This window comes from Oryx dammah, unplaced genomic scaffold (assembly GCF_014754425.2).
Source record: "Oryx dammah isolate SB20612 unplaced genomic scaffold, SCBI_Odam_1.1 HiC_scaffold_8, whole genome shotgun sequence".
NCBI lineage: Eukaryota > Metazoa > Chordata > Mammalia > Artiodactyla > Bovidae > Oryx > Oryx dammah.
Window position 1 is genome coordinate 16036905 of NW_024070192.1, and position 17339 is coordinate 16054243.

At 37.3% G+C, this 17339-nt stretch overlaps 1 protein-coding gene across 1 annotated transcript in view; it reads right to left on the bottom strand.

The window, feature by feature from the left end:
- Nucleotides 1–378: 378 nt before the first annotated feature.
- The window catches only part of EFCAB13 (EF-hand calcium binding domain 13), an 83680-nt gene continuing 66719 nt past the window's right edge, over nucleotides 379–17339 (bottom strand). Inside the window, exons 11-15 of the mRNA XM_040244363.1 lie at nucleotides 16970–17041; nucleotides 12506–12646; nucleotides 5091–5162; nucleotides 1742–1882; nucleotides 379–476 (exon numbers count right to left, since the gene is read on the bottom strand). Of these exons, the coding sequence (XP_040100297.1) occupies nucleotides 379–476; nucleotides 1742–1882; nucleotides 5091–5162; nucleotides 12506–12646; nucleotides 16970–17041 (524 nt within the window). The remainder of the gene's footprint in view (nucleotides 477–1741; nucleotides 1883–5090; nucleotides 5163–12505; nucleotides 12647–16969; nucleotides 17042–17339) is intronic.

A 17339-nucleotide genomic window follows, 5' to 3' on the forward strand; every position in this document is an offset into this window, starting at 1 on the left:
TGTTCTAAAGGAAAAAGCCTAAAAAGATATTTACCAAATATTAACAGGAATTTCCCAGACAGTGACATTACAGAGGCTACACTTTGTATTTCTTACATTCTGGTCATTAAAATTTTTATAACATTTAAAATATTGCCTTTAGTATATAATACAATTTTCTTATTTTGACTATGAAAAAGATCAAGACCTTATTTTTTCCCAGTCTTTCCCATCACAAATGCACAATTCTTAAATGAAAAAGAAAATAGTAAAATTTATCATAATTGGAAGGGCTCAAATATTGATGAAACAAACATTTGTCACAGATACCACAGAGAAGATTAAGCATCCAATATAGTGTTTGACTAGATGACCTCTGAATGAGTCCTGAGTTGCTTTTTAACAGTTTACCATAAACATCTTACCAATAAAACTGGAAAATTTCTGGGTGTCACTCAGAGTCTTCATATAGTCTTTAACATTCACCATGTTATCTTCTGGAAGGAAAAGAGAGGTCACAAGGAAGAATTTGTGGACAAAATAATATTAAAAATACAGCATCAGATTTCTCTGGTTGTCCACTGGTTAAGAATCCACTTGCCAACGCAGGGGATCCCTGATCTGGGAAGATTCCACAAGATGTGGGACAACTAAGCCCATGACCCACAACTACTGAGCCTGTGCTCTAGAGCCCACCAGCTGCAGCTACTGAGCCCCCACACCACAACTACTGAAGCCCGAGAGCCTTTAGCCCACGCTCTACAACAAGAGAAGCGACTGCAATGAGAAGCCTGTACACTGCAACTAGAAAGTGGTCCCTGCTTGATGCAACTAGAAAAAGCCTAGGCACAGCAACCAAGACCCAGTTCAGCCAAAAATTAATTAATTAATTTAAGTGTATATAGTATCAAAATCAGCATACCACTTTTATATTGAAAATTTTAAAGCTTTAATTTATTCTTGAAAGTTTTATTTACCAGATACTTTGGATTCATTCTCATCCAAAATGCTTTGTGATAAGATTGTAGATACATGAGCTCTGGTTATTTTTTAGCAAAAAAAAAAAAAAACTAAAAATACCAAGAAACTTTTAAAGTCCAGTAACTTCACTCTGCCCAAAGCAACAAAGCTAGGATTTCTACTCACAAGTTCTGAATTCAAACTACTCTTCAGTCACTAAATTAAGATAGATCTGAGGAGAGAGGATTACAACAAGCCCACTCTCCACAAAATTTCAACCTGCTTATTCTCATAACTGCAAACAAGGAAAGACTCCTTTTCAAAGACAATGTTTAAAATAACAAGCAAATGCCTACAGATATTTGCTCAACAAAGGAATTGAATTTACTTGAACAAAGACCTTGCACTTTCTTTATAAAGAATACTTATAAAGACTAGTCCTACCGAAAACAAAATGAGACAAACAACCTGATCAGTTCAGTTCAGTTCAGTTCAGTCCGACTCTTTGCGACCCCATGAATCGCAGCACGCCAGGCCTCCCTGTCCATCACCAGCTCCTGGAGTTTACCCAAACTCATGTCCATCGAGTCGGTGATGCCATCCAGCCATCTCATCCTCTGTCATCCCCTTTTCCTCCTGCCCCCAATCCCTCCCAGCATGAGGGTCTTTTCCAATGAGTCAACTCTTCGCATGAGGTGGCCAGAGTATTGGAGTTTTAGCTTCAGCATCAGTCCTTCCAATGAACACCCAGGACTGATCTCCTTTAGGATGGACTACCTGACAGAAGTATTTAAATGCTTACCAGAAACAAAATCTGACTGAAGAATTTTCTCTACCTCTTCTTTAGGTGACTTAATTCCAAAATCTAGAAAACCTTCCAAGTTCTTCCCAGGTATCCTGTCATCTTCAGGCAAATCAACAGCTAAGATAGTCTCCTGTGATTCTAGAAATGGGAAGAAGTTACTTAGTAACTGATCTAGCCTCTGAGTTTAAAAGCAGTAGCCATCACTAAAGGCTTTTGTCAGTGGCAACCCATGGTTTATTATCATATATTGAATTGAGGAATAAGAAATCTCAGTGAAGAATCCAGACCTCAGGAAATGCTATGTCCACCAGTATAATATACAAAGAGTTCTTGATCACATTTCTCTGGTGCTAATATAAAACTGGCATAACCAAAATGATTCATATAGCTGAATTTTTCACTACTTACACAGAAGAGTTATTTTACTGGGCTTCCCTGGTGGCTCAGTGGTAAAGAATCTGCCTGCAATGAATGTGACCTGGGTTCAATCCCTGGGCCAGGAAGATCCCCTGGAGAAGGGAATGGCTACCCACTCCAGTATTCTTGCCTGAGAAGAGGAGCCTGGTGGGCTACAGTCCATGGGGTCGCAAAGAGTCAGACACATGGAGTTCTAATAGTAGCAAGCAAAACTAACTTTATTTATTGAGGTGAAATAAATTTTAGAATCATGAAAACTGTAAAATATGAAACACAGTATCACAAAGGCTCATTCATCTTTTCAATTCTACCAAGACTCAATTGTATTCTAGCATCTGGAATTTTGCTTCACATCCAGCCTTTTCAAAGGAGGCAGTGTTAAGTCAGATAGACCTGCATTCAAATCCTGACCCTGGAATTTGTGACCTGGAACTCTATGACCTTGAGCAAATTTTTACTACTTAACCCCTCTATAAATCTCAGTTGTATTATATGTAAAATGAAATTATAATAGTATCTACCTCACAAGGTTGATGTGGAGATTAAAAATGAAAATATACTGAAAAACATTTAAAACAATGTTAGACATATCAGTTCAGTCGCTCAGTCGTGTCTGACTCTTTGTGACCCCATGGACTACAGCATGCCAGGCTTCCCTGTCCATCACCAACTCCCAGAGCTTGCTCAAACTCATGTCCATCAAGTCAGTGATGCCATCCAACCATATACTAAGGGTTTATTGTCATTATTACTAGCAATAAAATATTGTCATTTTTATTATAATTATTAAAACCAACAAGAACTAGCTACAAATGGTAATCACAGCTTCTTAGTGTCTTAGATTCTGCCTCACTTCCTATTCCCCTAACATTATTAGGAGACAACTGCAGATGGCAATTTAAGTTTTGCCAACACCTAAAAACTTGTATCAGCTCTTCTTTGTCTTAACCAAAATTTGGTTTCCTTTAAAATACTATTTCCTTGCACAATCATCTTGAGTACAGTCTATTCATCCTCCCATGTTCCATATACCATAGGACCAGGAAACAGAGCACCGTTCTCCTGGTTTTCTGCTGCTGTTTTGAGCCTATTTTAGTCCAACTTCAATCAAAATGTATTGCTCCCCTTTAAGGTTGAAGCCTGATATTCAACTATGCCACCCTTCTGACACCATTTTCTATTACTTTCTGATCACTCCTTCATAGTCTCTAAGGATTTTGGCACATTGATCATAATCTTCCCTCAACTCTATATCCTATTATCATCCAATGATAATAAGGATGATCCTAACCTCAGAGCACCTTGACTTCTTAACTGCCAACAAGCCTTCACTTTCTTTCCAAAGTCATCTAAACCAATGGCTATTCTTAATCCTCATCATTACCTAGCATTGCCTGCCTCATCCCTAATATCCTAAACTACAAGATCAGACACTGACCATAATCCTTTAAGACCATATGTGTCTTTGTTGAAGGGAAGTACTGAACTTTGCACATTATGCCTCCTCTCCAGGCCCCTCCACGTTCTCCAGTGGACAGTAGAGACACAGTGAACTAGCCTGATCAGTTATAATGGAGGGCCTGCTATGCTAACTCTTACCTTCTTGGGTAATCCTTGTTTACTCTTCCCTATAGTTACTGGTCTTATATTGCACTGACTGGCAGATTCCAATGCCATCTCCCTAGTCCCTGTGACCATCCCCAAGATTCAGGTACCTAACCTGAATCTATCTGTTCTCCTTTCTCAATGGCTTCAACATTTTTTTTCTTACCATCTGAGCCCTGCTCTCTGATTTCAAAGTTAACTATCATTTGCTAAGCAGATAATATATACCTAATAACTATGCTTTATATGTATTTTTGCAGTTGATCCTGGCAACTGTATGAGAAACATGATGTTTTTAGCATCCTTGTTTTAAAGATGAAGAAATCAGAATGGCCTAGAGTGAGTAGGCAGCTAATAAGTCAAAGAACCACACCCCCATCTCTTATCATACTCTACAGCCCATGCTCTTTTCTACTACTATGCACTATTTCCTATTGCTTAGCTAATCTAATTAACTACTACACTATGTTGATGCTAATTATGTTATGACCCAGGTAAAATACTTATATGTAAACCAGAAAATATTAAATATATTTCTTAGCCTAAAAGAGAGCTCTAGTGGTGGGTATTTCATATGCCAAGAAAGCCTATGTATTGAAAATCTATAAAGTATATTGTGTACTTCTTTGCACACAGAAATGACTCTGCATTGGTTTCCCTAACATTTGTCTGAGTTGTCATTCTTTTCAAGAGTGCTCACTGATCAAATAGTCATTTGAATGGTTATTCAAATAAATCACCAGTAATACTGTTTTAAACATATTTTTCAAACAAGAAAGTGCACAAACCCCACAAGTACTATCTTCATTGGTTTCAGTCCTACATCTTTAACTTTTAAACCAAAATGGAAGTCAAATAATAGAAAAACTGTGCCACTGAACTGCATATGGTCTCTCTGATATTTAACAAAAACTAAAGAAAGGAACATGATAAGTGTCTATTAAAGAAGTAAAAGATTTATGAGAGATTATATAATACAGAAGCCTATATACAGGATGGAGTCCTAAGTCTGAGGCTTAAAATGATATATAGAATTTTCATATCTGGAAAAATTTTAAGGCCAGTAGCTGACTCTACATATAAAATCCTAAATACAAAAAGAGTTAAAAATAAGTTTATGCAGGCCCCTTTCTACAAAAAACCTTTTTTCTTTCATTAAGAAACATGTCAATTTTTAACCAAAACCAAGATCTGCCTACCTATAAATAGATCAATGTCAATATGTTAACCAGAAATTAGCACAACCAGAAAAGGTAAAAAGCAAAACCAAAGGCATCCCTTCAATAAAAATAAATTTAACAGTCACAAGTAATCCTCTACTTACCTTCTAACTTGCAGGTATCATGCATTTCCTTTACCACTTTTGCAAATTCTTCAATTTGTACTTTGTCACCTTCTGTAAGAAAAACATTTTAAATAAATCAGCCTCACTGAAGCAAAAGTTGGAGCCAATAAAGAAATCTTTGAAAATGTAAATTATTTGATGTACTCATAAGAATTATATTTCCTTTGTATATTGTTGAGTGACCAAAAAATTAATTTTATGGAATGAATAAACCTTATGGCTGCAGAAATCAGGCTGAGATTTTCATTTCCAATAGTCAAGAGAAACTATGCAATCCATATCACTAGAAATAAAACTAAGAGACAAATCTCAATTTAATTTTAGCCTTTCAAATGTTTGAAGATAAAAATACTGTAGCAGATGTAAAACTATTTCCAAAGTCAGATGGTTGTATAGCTAGCATTTCTGATTGATGTTTACACTTATTTCTTGCACAAAAATACATAAGTACTAGATTACAAAGTCAAAGTGACTAACGCTTTGTTCTCTGAATCTGGAACAGGGAAAATTAACTCAAGGATTTAGAATTACTATAGTTTATGATCATAGACTAGAATACAGTATAAGCAGAAAGTATATTGACAGCAGATAAAACCTTGCCTAGAGCTTAAGCTGAAACTCCAGTACTTTGACCACCTCATGTGAAGAGGTGACTCACTGGAAAAGACTCTGATGCTGGGAGGGATTGGGGGCAGGAGGAGAAGGGGACGACAGAGGATGAGATGGATGGATGGCATCACTGACTCGATGGACGTGAGTCTGAGTGAACTCTGGGAGTTGGTGATGGACAGGGAGGCCTGGTATGCTGCAATTCATGGGGTCACAAAGAGTCGGACACAACTGAGCAACTGAACTGAACTGAACTGAGAGCTTAAATATATAGCTACAAAGGCCAAAGGTATATGAAAAGGTGTTTAGTATCAGTAATCATCAAGGAAATACAAATCAAAACCACAATGAGATATCATCTCACATCTGTTAGGGTGGCTATTACCAAAAATAAATAACGGATACTGGTGAGTATATAGAGGAAAAGGAACCCTTATACACTGTTGATTGGAATGTAAATGGGTACAGTCATTAAAGTATAGTGGTTCCTCAAAAAATTAAATATAGAACTACCACATGATCCAATCATTTCCCTTTTTTTAAATTATATATACATGATGGACTATTATTTAGCCATAAAAAAGGAAATTCCACCATTTGTGACAATATAGATAAGCCTGCTGGGCATGGTTTTTCCTGTGGTCATGTACGGATGTGAGAGTTGGACGGTGAAGAAGGCTGAGTGTCAAAGAATTGATGCTTTTGAACTGTGGTGTTGGAGAAGACTCTTGAGAGTCCCTTGGACTGCAAGGAGATCCAACCAATCCATTCTGAAGGAGATCAGCCCTGGGATTTCTTTGGAAGGAATGATGCTAAAGCTGAAACTCCAGTACTCTGGCCACCTCATGTGAAGAGTTGACTCATTGGAAGAGACTCTGATGGGGAGCAGGAGGAGAAGGGGATGACAGAGGATGAGATGGCTGGATGGTATCACTAACTCAATAGATGTGAGTCTGAGTGAACTCCAGGAGTTGGTGATGGACAGGGAGGCCTGGCATGCTGCGATTCACGGGGTTGTAAAAAGTTGGACACGACTGAGCAACTGAACTGAACTGAACTGCTGGGCATTATGCATTTCATTATGTGAAATAAGCCAAAGACAGAAAGACAAGTGCTGTAGGGTATCACTTATATGTGGAATCTAAAAAAAAAACAATTTCATAGAAACATAAAGTAGATTGGGGGAAGGGGAAATGGAGAAGCATAGGTCAAAGGGCACAAACTTTCAGTTATAAGAAAAAAAGGTTCAATAAAATAAAAAGAATAATTAATTCAGAGAATCTAATGTACAGCATGGTGATTATAGTTGAAAATATGGCAATATGGCAATTTACACTTGAAAGTTGCTGAGATTAGATGTCAAGCATTCTCATCATTCACATACACACAAAATTAACTATATGAGGTAATGGGTGCAAATGTGTTAATTATCTTGATCTTGTTAATCGTTCCACTATATCTTTCAACCATAATATTATACATTTTATATACAATTATATTTGTCACTTATTATGCAATAAAATTGGAAATATATATACACATATAACTACAACCAACAGTGTCTTATCTTTTATCTTTCCTTGGCTTTCAAATTAACACCTGGATTTTTAGGAACCGTACTCTCTAGTAAGAGCATGTATCTGTATTGCATTTTTCCAGCTTCTGTCTTTTAGTAGGGTCCTGTCCTGTTGACTTCCAGGTGGTGCAGATGGTAAAGCATCTGCCTACAATGCGGGAGACCCGGGTTTGATTCCTGGGTCGGGAAGATCCCCTGGAGAAGGATATGGCAACCGACTCCAGTACTCTTGCCTGGAAAATCCCATGAACAGAGGAGCATGGTAGGCTACAGTCCATGGGGTCGCAAAGAGTTGCACACGACTGAGCAACTTCACTTTCCTTTTGCCTTGTTGAGCCATACTAAGTTGCTTCAGTTGTGTCCAACTCTTTGTGTCCCTATGAACTGTAGCCTGTCTATGGAATTCTCCAGGCAAGAATACTGGAGTGGATTACCATGCCCTTCTCCACGGGTTCTTCCTGACCCAGGGATCAAACCCACGTCTCCTGTGGCTCACACATTGTAGGCAGGTTATTTATCTCTGAGCCACTGGGGAAACCCCTTAGTAGGACCCTGCATCTCCCTAACTATAAGAGCTCTGCCTTAAATATGTCAGGTGTCTCTTGATGTGGGGAGAAAGAGTAGAAAAGGATACAAAGAGTTTGTGTATCCCATTTCCCATGATTTTTTATATTCTATTACTCTGGATAATCTCCTACCAGCCTCGTATCAACCAGCAAGTCAAGATAATCAAATTTTCTAAGACTGGTTACAAAAAGACCTTCTCTATTAAGTGTCTTCAATTTATAGCAGCTTAAAGACCAGCTTTAAGGGGCTTCTCTGGTGGCTCAGAGGTTAAAGCGTCTGCCTGCAATGAGGGAGACCCGGGTTCGATCCCTAAGTTGGGAAGATCCCCTGGGGAAGGAAATGGCAACTCACTCCAGTATTCTCGCCTGGAGAATTCCATGGAGCAAGGAGCCTGGTAGGCTACAGTCCACAGGGTCGCAAAGAGTTGGACACGACTGAGCTACTTCACTTTTCACTTTCAAAGACCAGCTTTAAGCAGTAGGCATTACAGCTCAGTCACCTAAGTGGAGATTCCTCTGAATCCAGCACATAAATTCAAACACAACTAAATTCAGCTATTTAGAATTCTGAAAGAAAGAAAGAAAGGAAAAAAGCAAAGAAACAAGGAGCATCTGAGGTCACCAGGTGCCAATAACACTAGCAGGTGCTTTAACAAAATCTGCATCTAGGGTTGGGCCTGTTTACCAATGGACACAAATCTCTATGATCTATAATTCCATTTGGTCCTTAAGTTCTTACATATGCTGAAACAGAAAAGCAACCACAGGTTTTAGAAAAGTTTCCTTGGGTACATTTAAATATGTTCTATGAAAAGACATGTGGGTAGACAGAGATTTTGGAATTTGGCACTCATTCTTTGCTAAACCACCAACACAAGGTTAACCACAACAAGTACCAGGTTTCAAAGTTAGAGCCTGAAATAAATATTCAGACCTAATTTGAACAAGTATAAATGAAAATAGCAGTATCACAAAGACATGTTCTGAATCAGGTTGTCAAGCCCAAAAGAAAAAAATTATTTAGCTAATTTCAATTCCATCAGAGGTCAGAGTCAGGAGAAAGAGAACAAATACATCTTAGTTTAAGTTTAAAAACCTAAAACAAGTAAAGCTAGAGAAACCAGAAGAGAAGAGAGTATCTGAAATCTTTATGCCTGGCTACAACTATAATGATTTCCTCTATATAATTCCTAGTCTGTGGATTCAGCCTCTCACATTCCCCTTAACTATTTTCCACAACATCCTGACATATTTTGGCTCAACCTCAACTCTCTTCATTTAGGTCTTTCATCAGAAACAGGGAGGGACCCAAAAGCTATATAAGTTGATATTTGGGAAGCATTTCTGAATTTGCCAAATGATATATATCTTTTTAACTTTTCAATGCATTTTTCTAATCATCATAAAATTAATTTTTTCATTTTAAATATACTTTAAAATACTGAGGAGTCAATATGGAATACCATCAACAGCCAGGAAGCAATTCACTTAGAGGGAACCTAAATCTGTTGGTTTTTTTTTCCTTTTTAACATAACCTGGTCAAATGATTATTTCAGGACAATAATTCTTGAGTTCTTTCTCATATTTCTAAGGATGTGTTGAGATGCTTTATCAGTTCACTTGGTCATGTTACCTACTTTGGTCATAAGAACTCAACTTTTATGTTTTATACATTGGGGTACTCTACAAGATTTCATTTGGAACAAAAGAATTCTACTGATTTAACAGCACCAAATATAAACAAAAACCAAAAATAAAGAATTTCAAAACTTTGCAAACCACAGCTATAAAATGGGACTTCCTAGATGGCACTAGTGGTAAAGAATGCCTGCCAATGCAGGAGACATGAGAGATGAAGGTTCAATCCCTGGGCTGAGAAGATCCCTTGGAGAAGCGCACAGCAATCTGCTCCAGTACTCTTGCCTAGAGAATCCCATGGAGAGAGAAGCCTCTCAGGCTACAGTCCACAGGGTCAAAAGAGTCAGACACAACTGAAGCGAGTGAGCACCCAGGTACACTAAGTCAAAGTGAAGTCGCTCAGTCGTGTCTGACTCTTTGTGACCCGTGGACTGTAGCCCACCAAGCTCCTCCATCCATGGGATTCTCCAGGCGAGAATACTGGAGTGGGTTGCCATTTCCTTCTCCAGGGGATCTTCCCAACCCAGGGATCAAACCCAGGTCTCCCACATTGCAGGCAGGCGCTTTAACCTCTGAGCCACCAGGGAAGCCCCCAGGTACACTAAAATAAGAACCAAATCACTTTGTATAAAAGGATTAAAGTTAAAAGAAGAAATAGTATGACAGATGAAGTCCACATATAGTTTTCAATATCTTGTATATATTCAGATTTAGATGGTAAAATAATCTACATTTTACATACTATATTTTTGCTTCACAAGTATATAATAATGAATAGGACTTCACTTTCATGCATTGGAGAAGGAAATGGCAACCCACTCCAGTGTTCTTGCCTGAAGAGTCCCAGGGACGGGGGAGCCTGATGGGCTGCCATCTATGGGGTTGCACAAAGTCGGACACGACTGAAGCGACTTAGCATCAGCAGTAGGAATCAGGGAAATGCAAAATTTAGGTCACAGTGAGATAACTTTTTATATCCACCTACTTGGCAAAAATTAAGATTTCTGTTAATTTCTAAGTGAAGTCGCTCAGTCGTGTCTGACTCTTCCACATAGGTCTTATATAACTTGGTAGATTTGTTTCTGTTTCTTTTTACTTTTTATTATGAAAAATTGTAAATATATTCAAAATAGAAAGTAAATGGCAATGAGCACCATGTACACTCCCTAGGTGCAAATATTATCAACTCATGGTCATTATTATTTTATCTATAACCATATACCATCCTATACCTCACTCTCAACCTTTCTCTTTAGGAAAGTTGCTGCTATGTTCTAGGGGCACCTAAAAGAATTGGTACCTTTATTATGAACTGTGGGCTTTGACATAATAAACAGTCATTCTTTGCCCACTTCATGCCTTTAGTCCTGACTTCTGTCAATCAGAGAGTAAAATCACAAACCCTACTTTCTTTTTGTTTACATTTTTGCCTAGGGGAAAAAATGTCTGAAAGACTATTCAGTCAGTTCAGTTCAGTTCAGTCACTCAGTCGTGTCCGAGTCCTTGCGACCCCATGAATTGCAGCACGCCAGGCCTCCCTGTCCATCACCAACTCCTGGAGTTTACCCAAACTCATGTCCATCGAGTCAGGAGTTTACCCAAACTCATGTCCATCAAGTTGGTGAGGCCATCCGACCATCTCATCCTCTGTCGTCCCCTTCTCCTCCTGCCCCCAATCCCTCCCAGCATCAGGGTCTTTTCCAATGAGTCAACCCTTCACATGAGATGGCCAAAGTATTGGAGTTTCACCTTCAACATCAGTCCTTCCAGTGAACACCCAGGACTGATCTCCTTTGACTGGACTGGTTGGATCTCCTCGCAGTCCAAGGGACTCTCAAGAGTCTTCTCCAATATCACAGTTCAAAAGCATCAATTCTTTGGCGCTCAGCTTTCTTCACAGTCCAGCTCTCACATCCATACATGACCAATGGAAAAACTATAGCATTGACTAGATGGACCTTTGTTGGCAAAGTAATGTCTCTGCTTTTTAATAAGCTGTCTAGGTTGGTCATAACTTTCTTTCCAAGGAGTAAGCGTCTTTTAATTTCATGGCTGCAGTCACCATCTGCAGTGATTTTGGAGCCCCGAAAAATAAAGTCTGACACTGTTTCCCCATCTATTTGCCATGAAGTGATGGGACCACATGCCATGATCTTCGTATTCTGAATGTTGAGCTGTAAGCCAACTTTTTCACTCTTCTCTTTCACTTTCATCAAGAGGCTTTTTCAGTTCAGTTCAGTTCAGTTCAGTTGCTCAGTCGTGTCTGACTCTTTGCGACCCCATGAATCGCAGCACGCCAGGCCTCCCTGTCCATCACCATCTCCCGGATTTCACTCAGACTCACGTCCATCAAGTCTGTGATGCCATCCAGCCATCTCATCCTCGGTCGTCCCCTTCTCCTCATGCCCCCAATCCCTCCCAGCATCAGTCTTTTCCAATGAGTCAACTCTTCGCATGAGGTGGCCAAAGTACTGAAGCTTCAGCTTTAGCATCATTCCTTCCAAAGAAATCCCAGCGCTGATCTCCTTCAGAATGGACTGGTTGGATCTCCTTGCAGTCCAAGGGACTCTCAAGAGTCTTCTCCAACACCACATTTCAAAAGCATCAATTCTTTGGCACTCAGCCTTCTTCACAGTCCAACTCTCACATCCATATATGACTACTGGAAAAACCATAGCCTTGACTAGACGGACCTTAGTTGGCAAAGTAATGTCTCCGCTTTTGAATATACTATCTAGGTTGGTCATAACTTTTGTTCCAAGGAGTAAGCATCTTTTAATGTCATGGCTGCAGTCACCATCTGCAAGACTGCTTATTTCTGGACAATGAGATTTTAAGTCTTGTACTTTTGAGTATTTTTGTACTTTTCTGTATTGGCTTAACTTTAATGGACTTTTTTTTCCAATAAAAACTGTAAAGTCATCACTCTGAGGAAAAGAATAGCAAACTGATCCTCTTTTCAGATATATCAACCGAGTTTTCCTGAAAATATGTCACTTAGCACCAACTTCAGTCAACTCTGTGATCTTCTGAAATTCTGGCTTAGAAAGGTAAACTCCTAAATTTTGAAGACAAGTGTTCAGATCCCCATAATCAATATTTTCATCTTTAATTTTATCAATTGCTTTAATGACATCAGTCAATACTGAAAATAAAGCAGTATGCAAATAAGTATTAAATATACGTCAAAAAGAAAACACCAATAGTAAGATGAATTTTGGTTTTAACATACCAACGAAATACTAAAAATTTCACAAATGTTATATATGAAAAGCATTGTCAGAATTTTTAATAATATGAACATTAATGTTATAAAATCACAGTATGAAATATGTGGAGAAAAGAGAAGAAAGAATCAATGAACTGAAAGACAGCAAAATCATTCAATGAACAACACAAAGAAAATAGATTGAAATAAAAAAAGAAGAGAGTCTCAGGGACCTGTAGCAGTATAAAAAAATGATGTAACATTGTAAAATCAGAGTCTCAGAAGAAAAGAGAGACAGAATTGCTAAAAAGGTACTCAAAGAAATAATGGCTAAGCGCAATTACCAAATTTTTAGCAACAGATATGAACCTACAGATCCAAGAAAATAAGTGAAACTCAAACAGGATAAAGCCAAAGAAATCCATGTCAGACACATCATAATTAAACACAGAGAAAAAAATTTTTAAGTAGTTTAAAAAAATGACACCTTACCTATAGGGGGAAAAAAAACTAACGAAGATTTCCCTCAGAAACCATGGACACCAGAAAGAAGTGGCACCATATTTTTCAAGTGCTTAAAGAAAAGAACTAAAAAAAAAAAAAAAAAAAAAAAAAAAAAAGAAAAGAACTGTCAACCCCAAATTCATACTTAGAAAAAAAAATTATCCTTCAGGAATGAAGGGAAAATCAAGATGTTCTCAGATGAAAGAAAATGAAGAGAATCTGTTGACAGTAAACCAATGAGTGGTTAAATGGAAGATGTTTAAACAGAAAGAAAAGGATAAAACAACTCTGGAGTATCAGGAAGGAAGAATAAAAAATGGTAAGCCAAAATATGGGTAAATACAGTAGGTTTTCCTTCTCTTAAGTTTTTAAATCACATTTGATGGTTAAGGCAAAAATTATAAAACTGTTCAATATGCTTTTAAATATATGTAAAAGATATATTTAAGACAATTATATCATACATAGGGGAGGGTAAAGGGACATAAGGATAGACGATATTTCTATACTTCATTTGAACTGGTAAAATAATGACATCAGTAGACCGTGATAAGTTATGTATATATAATACCTGAAGCAACCACCAAAAAGAGATACTCTAAAATAATATATATAAGTCAAAATGGAATTCTAAAAATGGGCAAAAGATTTGAATATATATTTCACCAAAGATACCTGAATGGCTAGCAAGCATATACAAAAATACTCAACATTATTAGTCATTAGAGAGATGAAAATTAAAAGCAAAATGAGATATCAGTACACACTTAAGTTAAAAATTTAAAAAACCAAGTGTTGACAAAGATGTGAAGAAACTAGAATGTTTATACATTGCTGCTGAGAAAGAAAATGTTATAGCCACTTTGGAAAACAGTTTGGCAATTTGTTAAAAACCTAAACATAAATTTACTATACAGACTAACAGTTTTTCTCCTAGGAATTTACCCATGAGAAATAAAAGCATATGTCTACAGAAAGACATGTATGCAAATATTAATTTCATTACTACTGATAAAAGTCACAAATTGAAAAAGTCAAATGTGTATGAACTTGCCACCCATCAACAAAACAGAGTATATCTAAAAGCTGTAATATGAATTTGTCCATAAAAAGGAATGAACTATTGATACTTACTGCAACATGAATTAACCTTAAAAACATTATGCAAATGAATGAAGCCAAGTATGAAAGACATGTTATATGATTTAATTTGTATTAACTGTTTAAAAAAAAAAAGGCACAATCATAGAGCCTGAAAGCAAATTAGTGGTTGTCTAGGGATTGGGTGAAGATTAATTACAAATGGGCATGAGAGAATTTTCAGGACTGATAGAAATGTTACAAACTGGATTGTGTCTACTTCTGGGTATATAGCTAAAAGAATCAAATGCCCATCTGTATAGCAGTACTATTCACAACAGCCAAGTGGTGGAAGAAACGTGTGCACTGACAAATGAATAAGCAAAATGTGGTGTATACACACAATGAAGTATTACTCAACATGAAAAAGGAAGGAAATTCTGACACATGCTACAACACAGATCTTGAGGGCATTATGAGAAACAAAATAAGCCAGTCACAGAAAGACAAATGCTGTATGATTCTACTAGGGTATCTCAAGTGAACAAATTCACAGAAACAGAAGGTATTGTAGAATGATTATTTCCAGAGATGGAGGGTCAAGGAAGGGTAATTTTTATTTAACTGGTATAGGTATATAGGTATAACTGATATATAGATGAAGCACAAGCTGGAATTAAGATTGCTGAGAGAAATATCAATAACCTCACATGTGCAGATGTTACCACCCTTACAGCAGAAAGTGAAGAAGAACTAAAGAGCCTCTTGATGAAAGTGAAAAAGAAGAGTGAAAAAGTTGGCTTAAAACTCAACATTCAGAAAACTAAGATCATGGCATCTGGTCCCATCACTTCATGGCAAATAGATGGAGAAACAATGGAAACAGTGACAGACTTTATTGGGGGGAGGGGCTCCAAAATCACTGCAGCTGGTGACTGCAGCCATGAAATTAAAAGACGCTTGTTTCTTGAAAGAAAAGTTATGACCAACCTAGACAACATATTAAAAAGCAGAGACATTACTTTGCCAACAAAGGTCCATCTGGTAAAAGCTATGGTTTTCCCAGCAGTCATGTATGGATGTGAGAGTTGAACTATAAAGAAAGCTGAGCACCGAAGAATTGACGCTTTTGAACTGTGGTGTTGGAGAAGACTCTTGAGAGTCCCTTGGACTGCATGGAGATCCAACCAGTCCATCCTAAAGGAAATCAGTCCTGAATATTCATTGGAAGGACTGATGCTGAAGCTGAAACTCCAATACTGGTACGAAGAACTGATTAATTTGAAAAGACCCTGATGTTGGGAAAGATTGAAGGCAGGAGGAGAAGGAAACAACAGAGGATGAGATGGTTGGATGACTTCACTGACTCAATGGACATGAGTTTGAGCAAACTCCGGGAGTTGGTGATGGACAGGGAAGCCTGGCGTGCTACAGTCCTGGGGTTATAAAGAGTCGGACATGACTGAGCAACTGAACTGAACTGAACTGATAGAGTTTCAATTTTGTAATATAAAAAGCTCTGGAGATTGGTTGCACAACAATGTGAATGCATTTAAAACTAAAATTACTGAAATGTACATTTAAAAATGGCTAAGATGGTGAGACTTATCTGATGGTCCAGTGGCTAAGAATCTGCCTTCTGGTGCAGGAGATACAGGTTCAATCCCTGGTCAGGGAACTAAGATCCCATATGCTGTGGAGCAACTAAACCCACATGCACTGTAACTAGAGAAAGCCCATGCACCACAACAAAAGAAGCCCACTCGTCACAACTTTAAAAAGCCTGTGCACCACAACAAAGACCCAGAGCAAAGAGTCAGCTGTGACCAAGACAGACACTACTTCACAAAATAGCAATGAAAGAATGATTGAATTTGTGAATGAATGATTGCATGGTGAAGCATTCAAGAAATCGATTTACTACTAGCATCTTCAAGGAATCCAGAGATTTAAGCACTTATATTCACCAGAAATGACAAATGATAATATAGCTTTTAACATGAGATTCTTCATCTATGTATAAAAAGAAGTTTCTCCCTTTGGATTAATTTTTTCTTATCTGAGAAGTCTTTTAGGAAGAGACAGAAAGTTCACTTCTTTTTAAGCATATGAATAAACAGAAGGAAATAAAATAGCATGCCTTCATAACTTTCATTGCTTTTTAATCTCACAGAAAAAAATTAATTATTTATATAAAACATTAAAACATTGCAAATAATAAAAAACTAGATTGTGGTGTGACTATAAATTTGTAAATCAGAGCATGGGAGATTTTATGTATGTAAATTTTACCTCAATAGAACTGTTTCTTTTTTAATGTTCTAAAACAAAGATAAACCAAAGTATCTGATTCAAACAAGTTCCTCTTTAAAAAAGTAAATCATTCATCAATAGCTAATAATGGAGCTAATTACCTATTTGACCTCACTATCATTACCATTACTGTACATGGGTATAGCACTCTCCAGTTCATAAAATCCACATAAAAATTCTGTGAAGTAAACAAGTTGGTTCTTAGTACCCTGACACATAAAATTTAAAAAAAAACTGCCAATGGCTTGTCAAGGGTTTTGGAACTATAAGTACATAAAAAAGCAAATTCAGTTCATTGAACCTAATTCTCCTCAACCTAATTGCTCTTTCCTCAAATGACTTTAAAATAAATTTCCTACCTACCATCATATCCAGGAAGATTTTGCTCTTTAGAGACAGCACTCACAAAGTCATCTAATTTCACCATTCCATTTTCTGTAAAATAAAAAGTTGAGATGATACATTCTATTATACTTTTGTATAAAAGGTAAATTCACAGTTTAATACAACTATGAAAAAAATACTTACCTTCACTTAATCATCAGCTTATTTCTTCTACATAGCCTGTCTCCCTAGATGAGTCTTTCTAAATTAGGTCTTCATTTCAGTTCAACAATTACTGAGAGTATATTAGTGCCAAGAACTATGCTAGGCACCAAGGACACAAAAGTAAGTAAGACACAGTCCCTGCTTTTTCAGTGTTTATTATAAAGTGCAAAGGACAGGGTTAGGT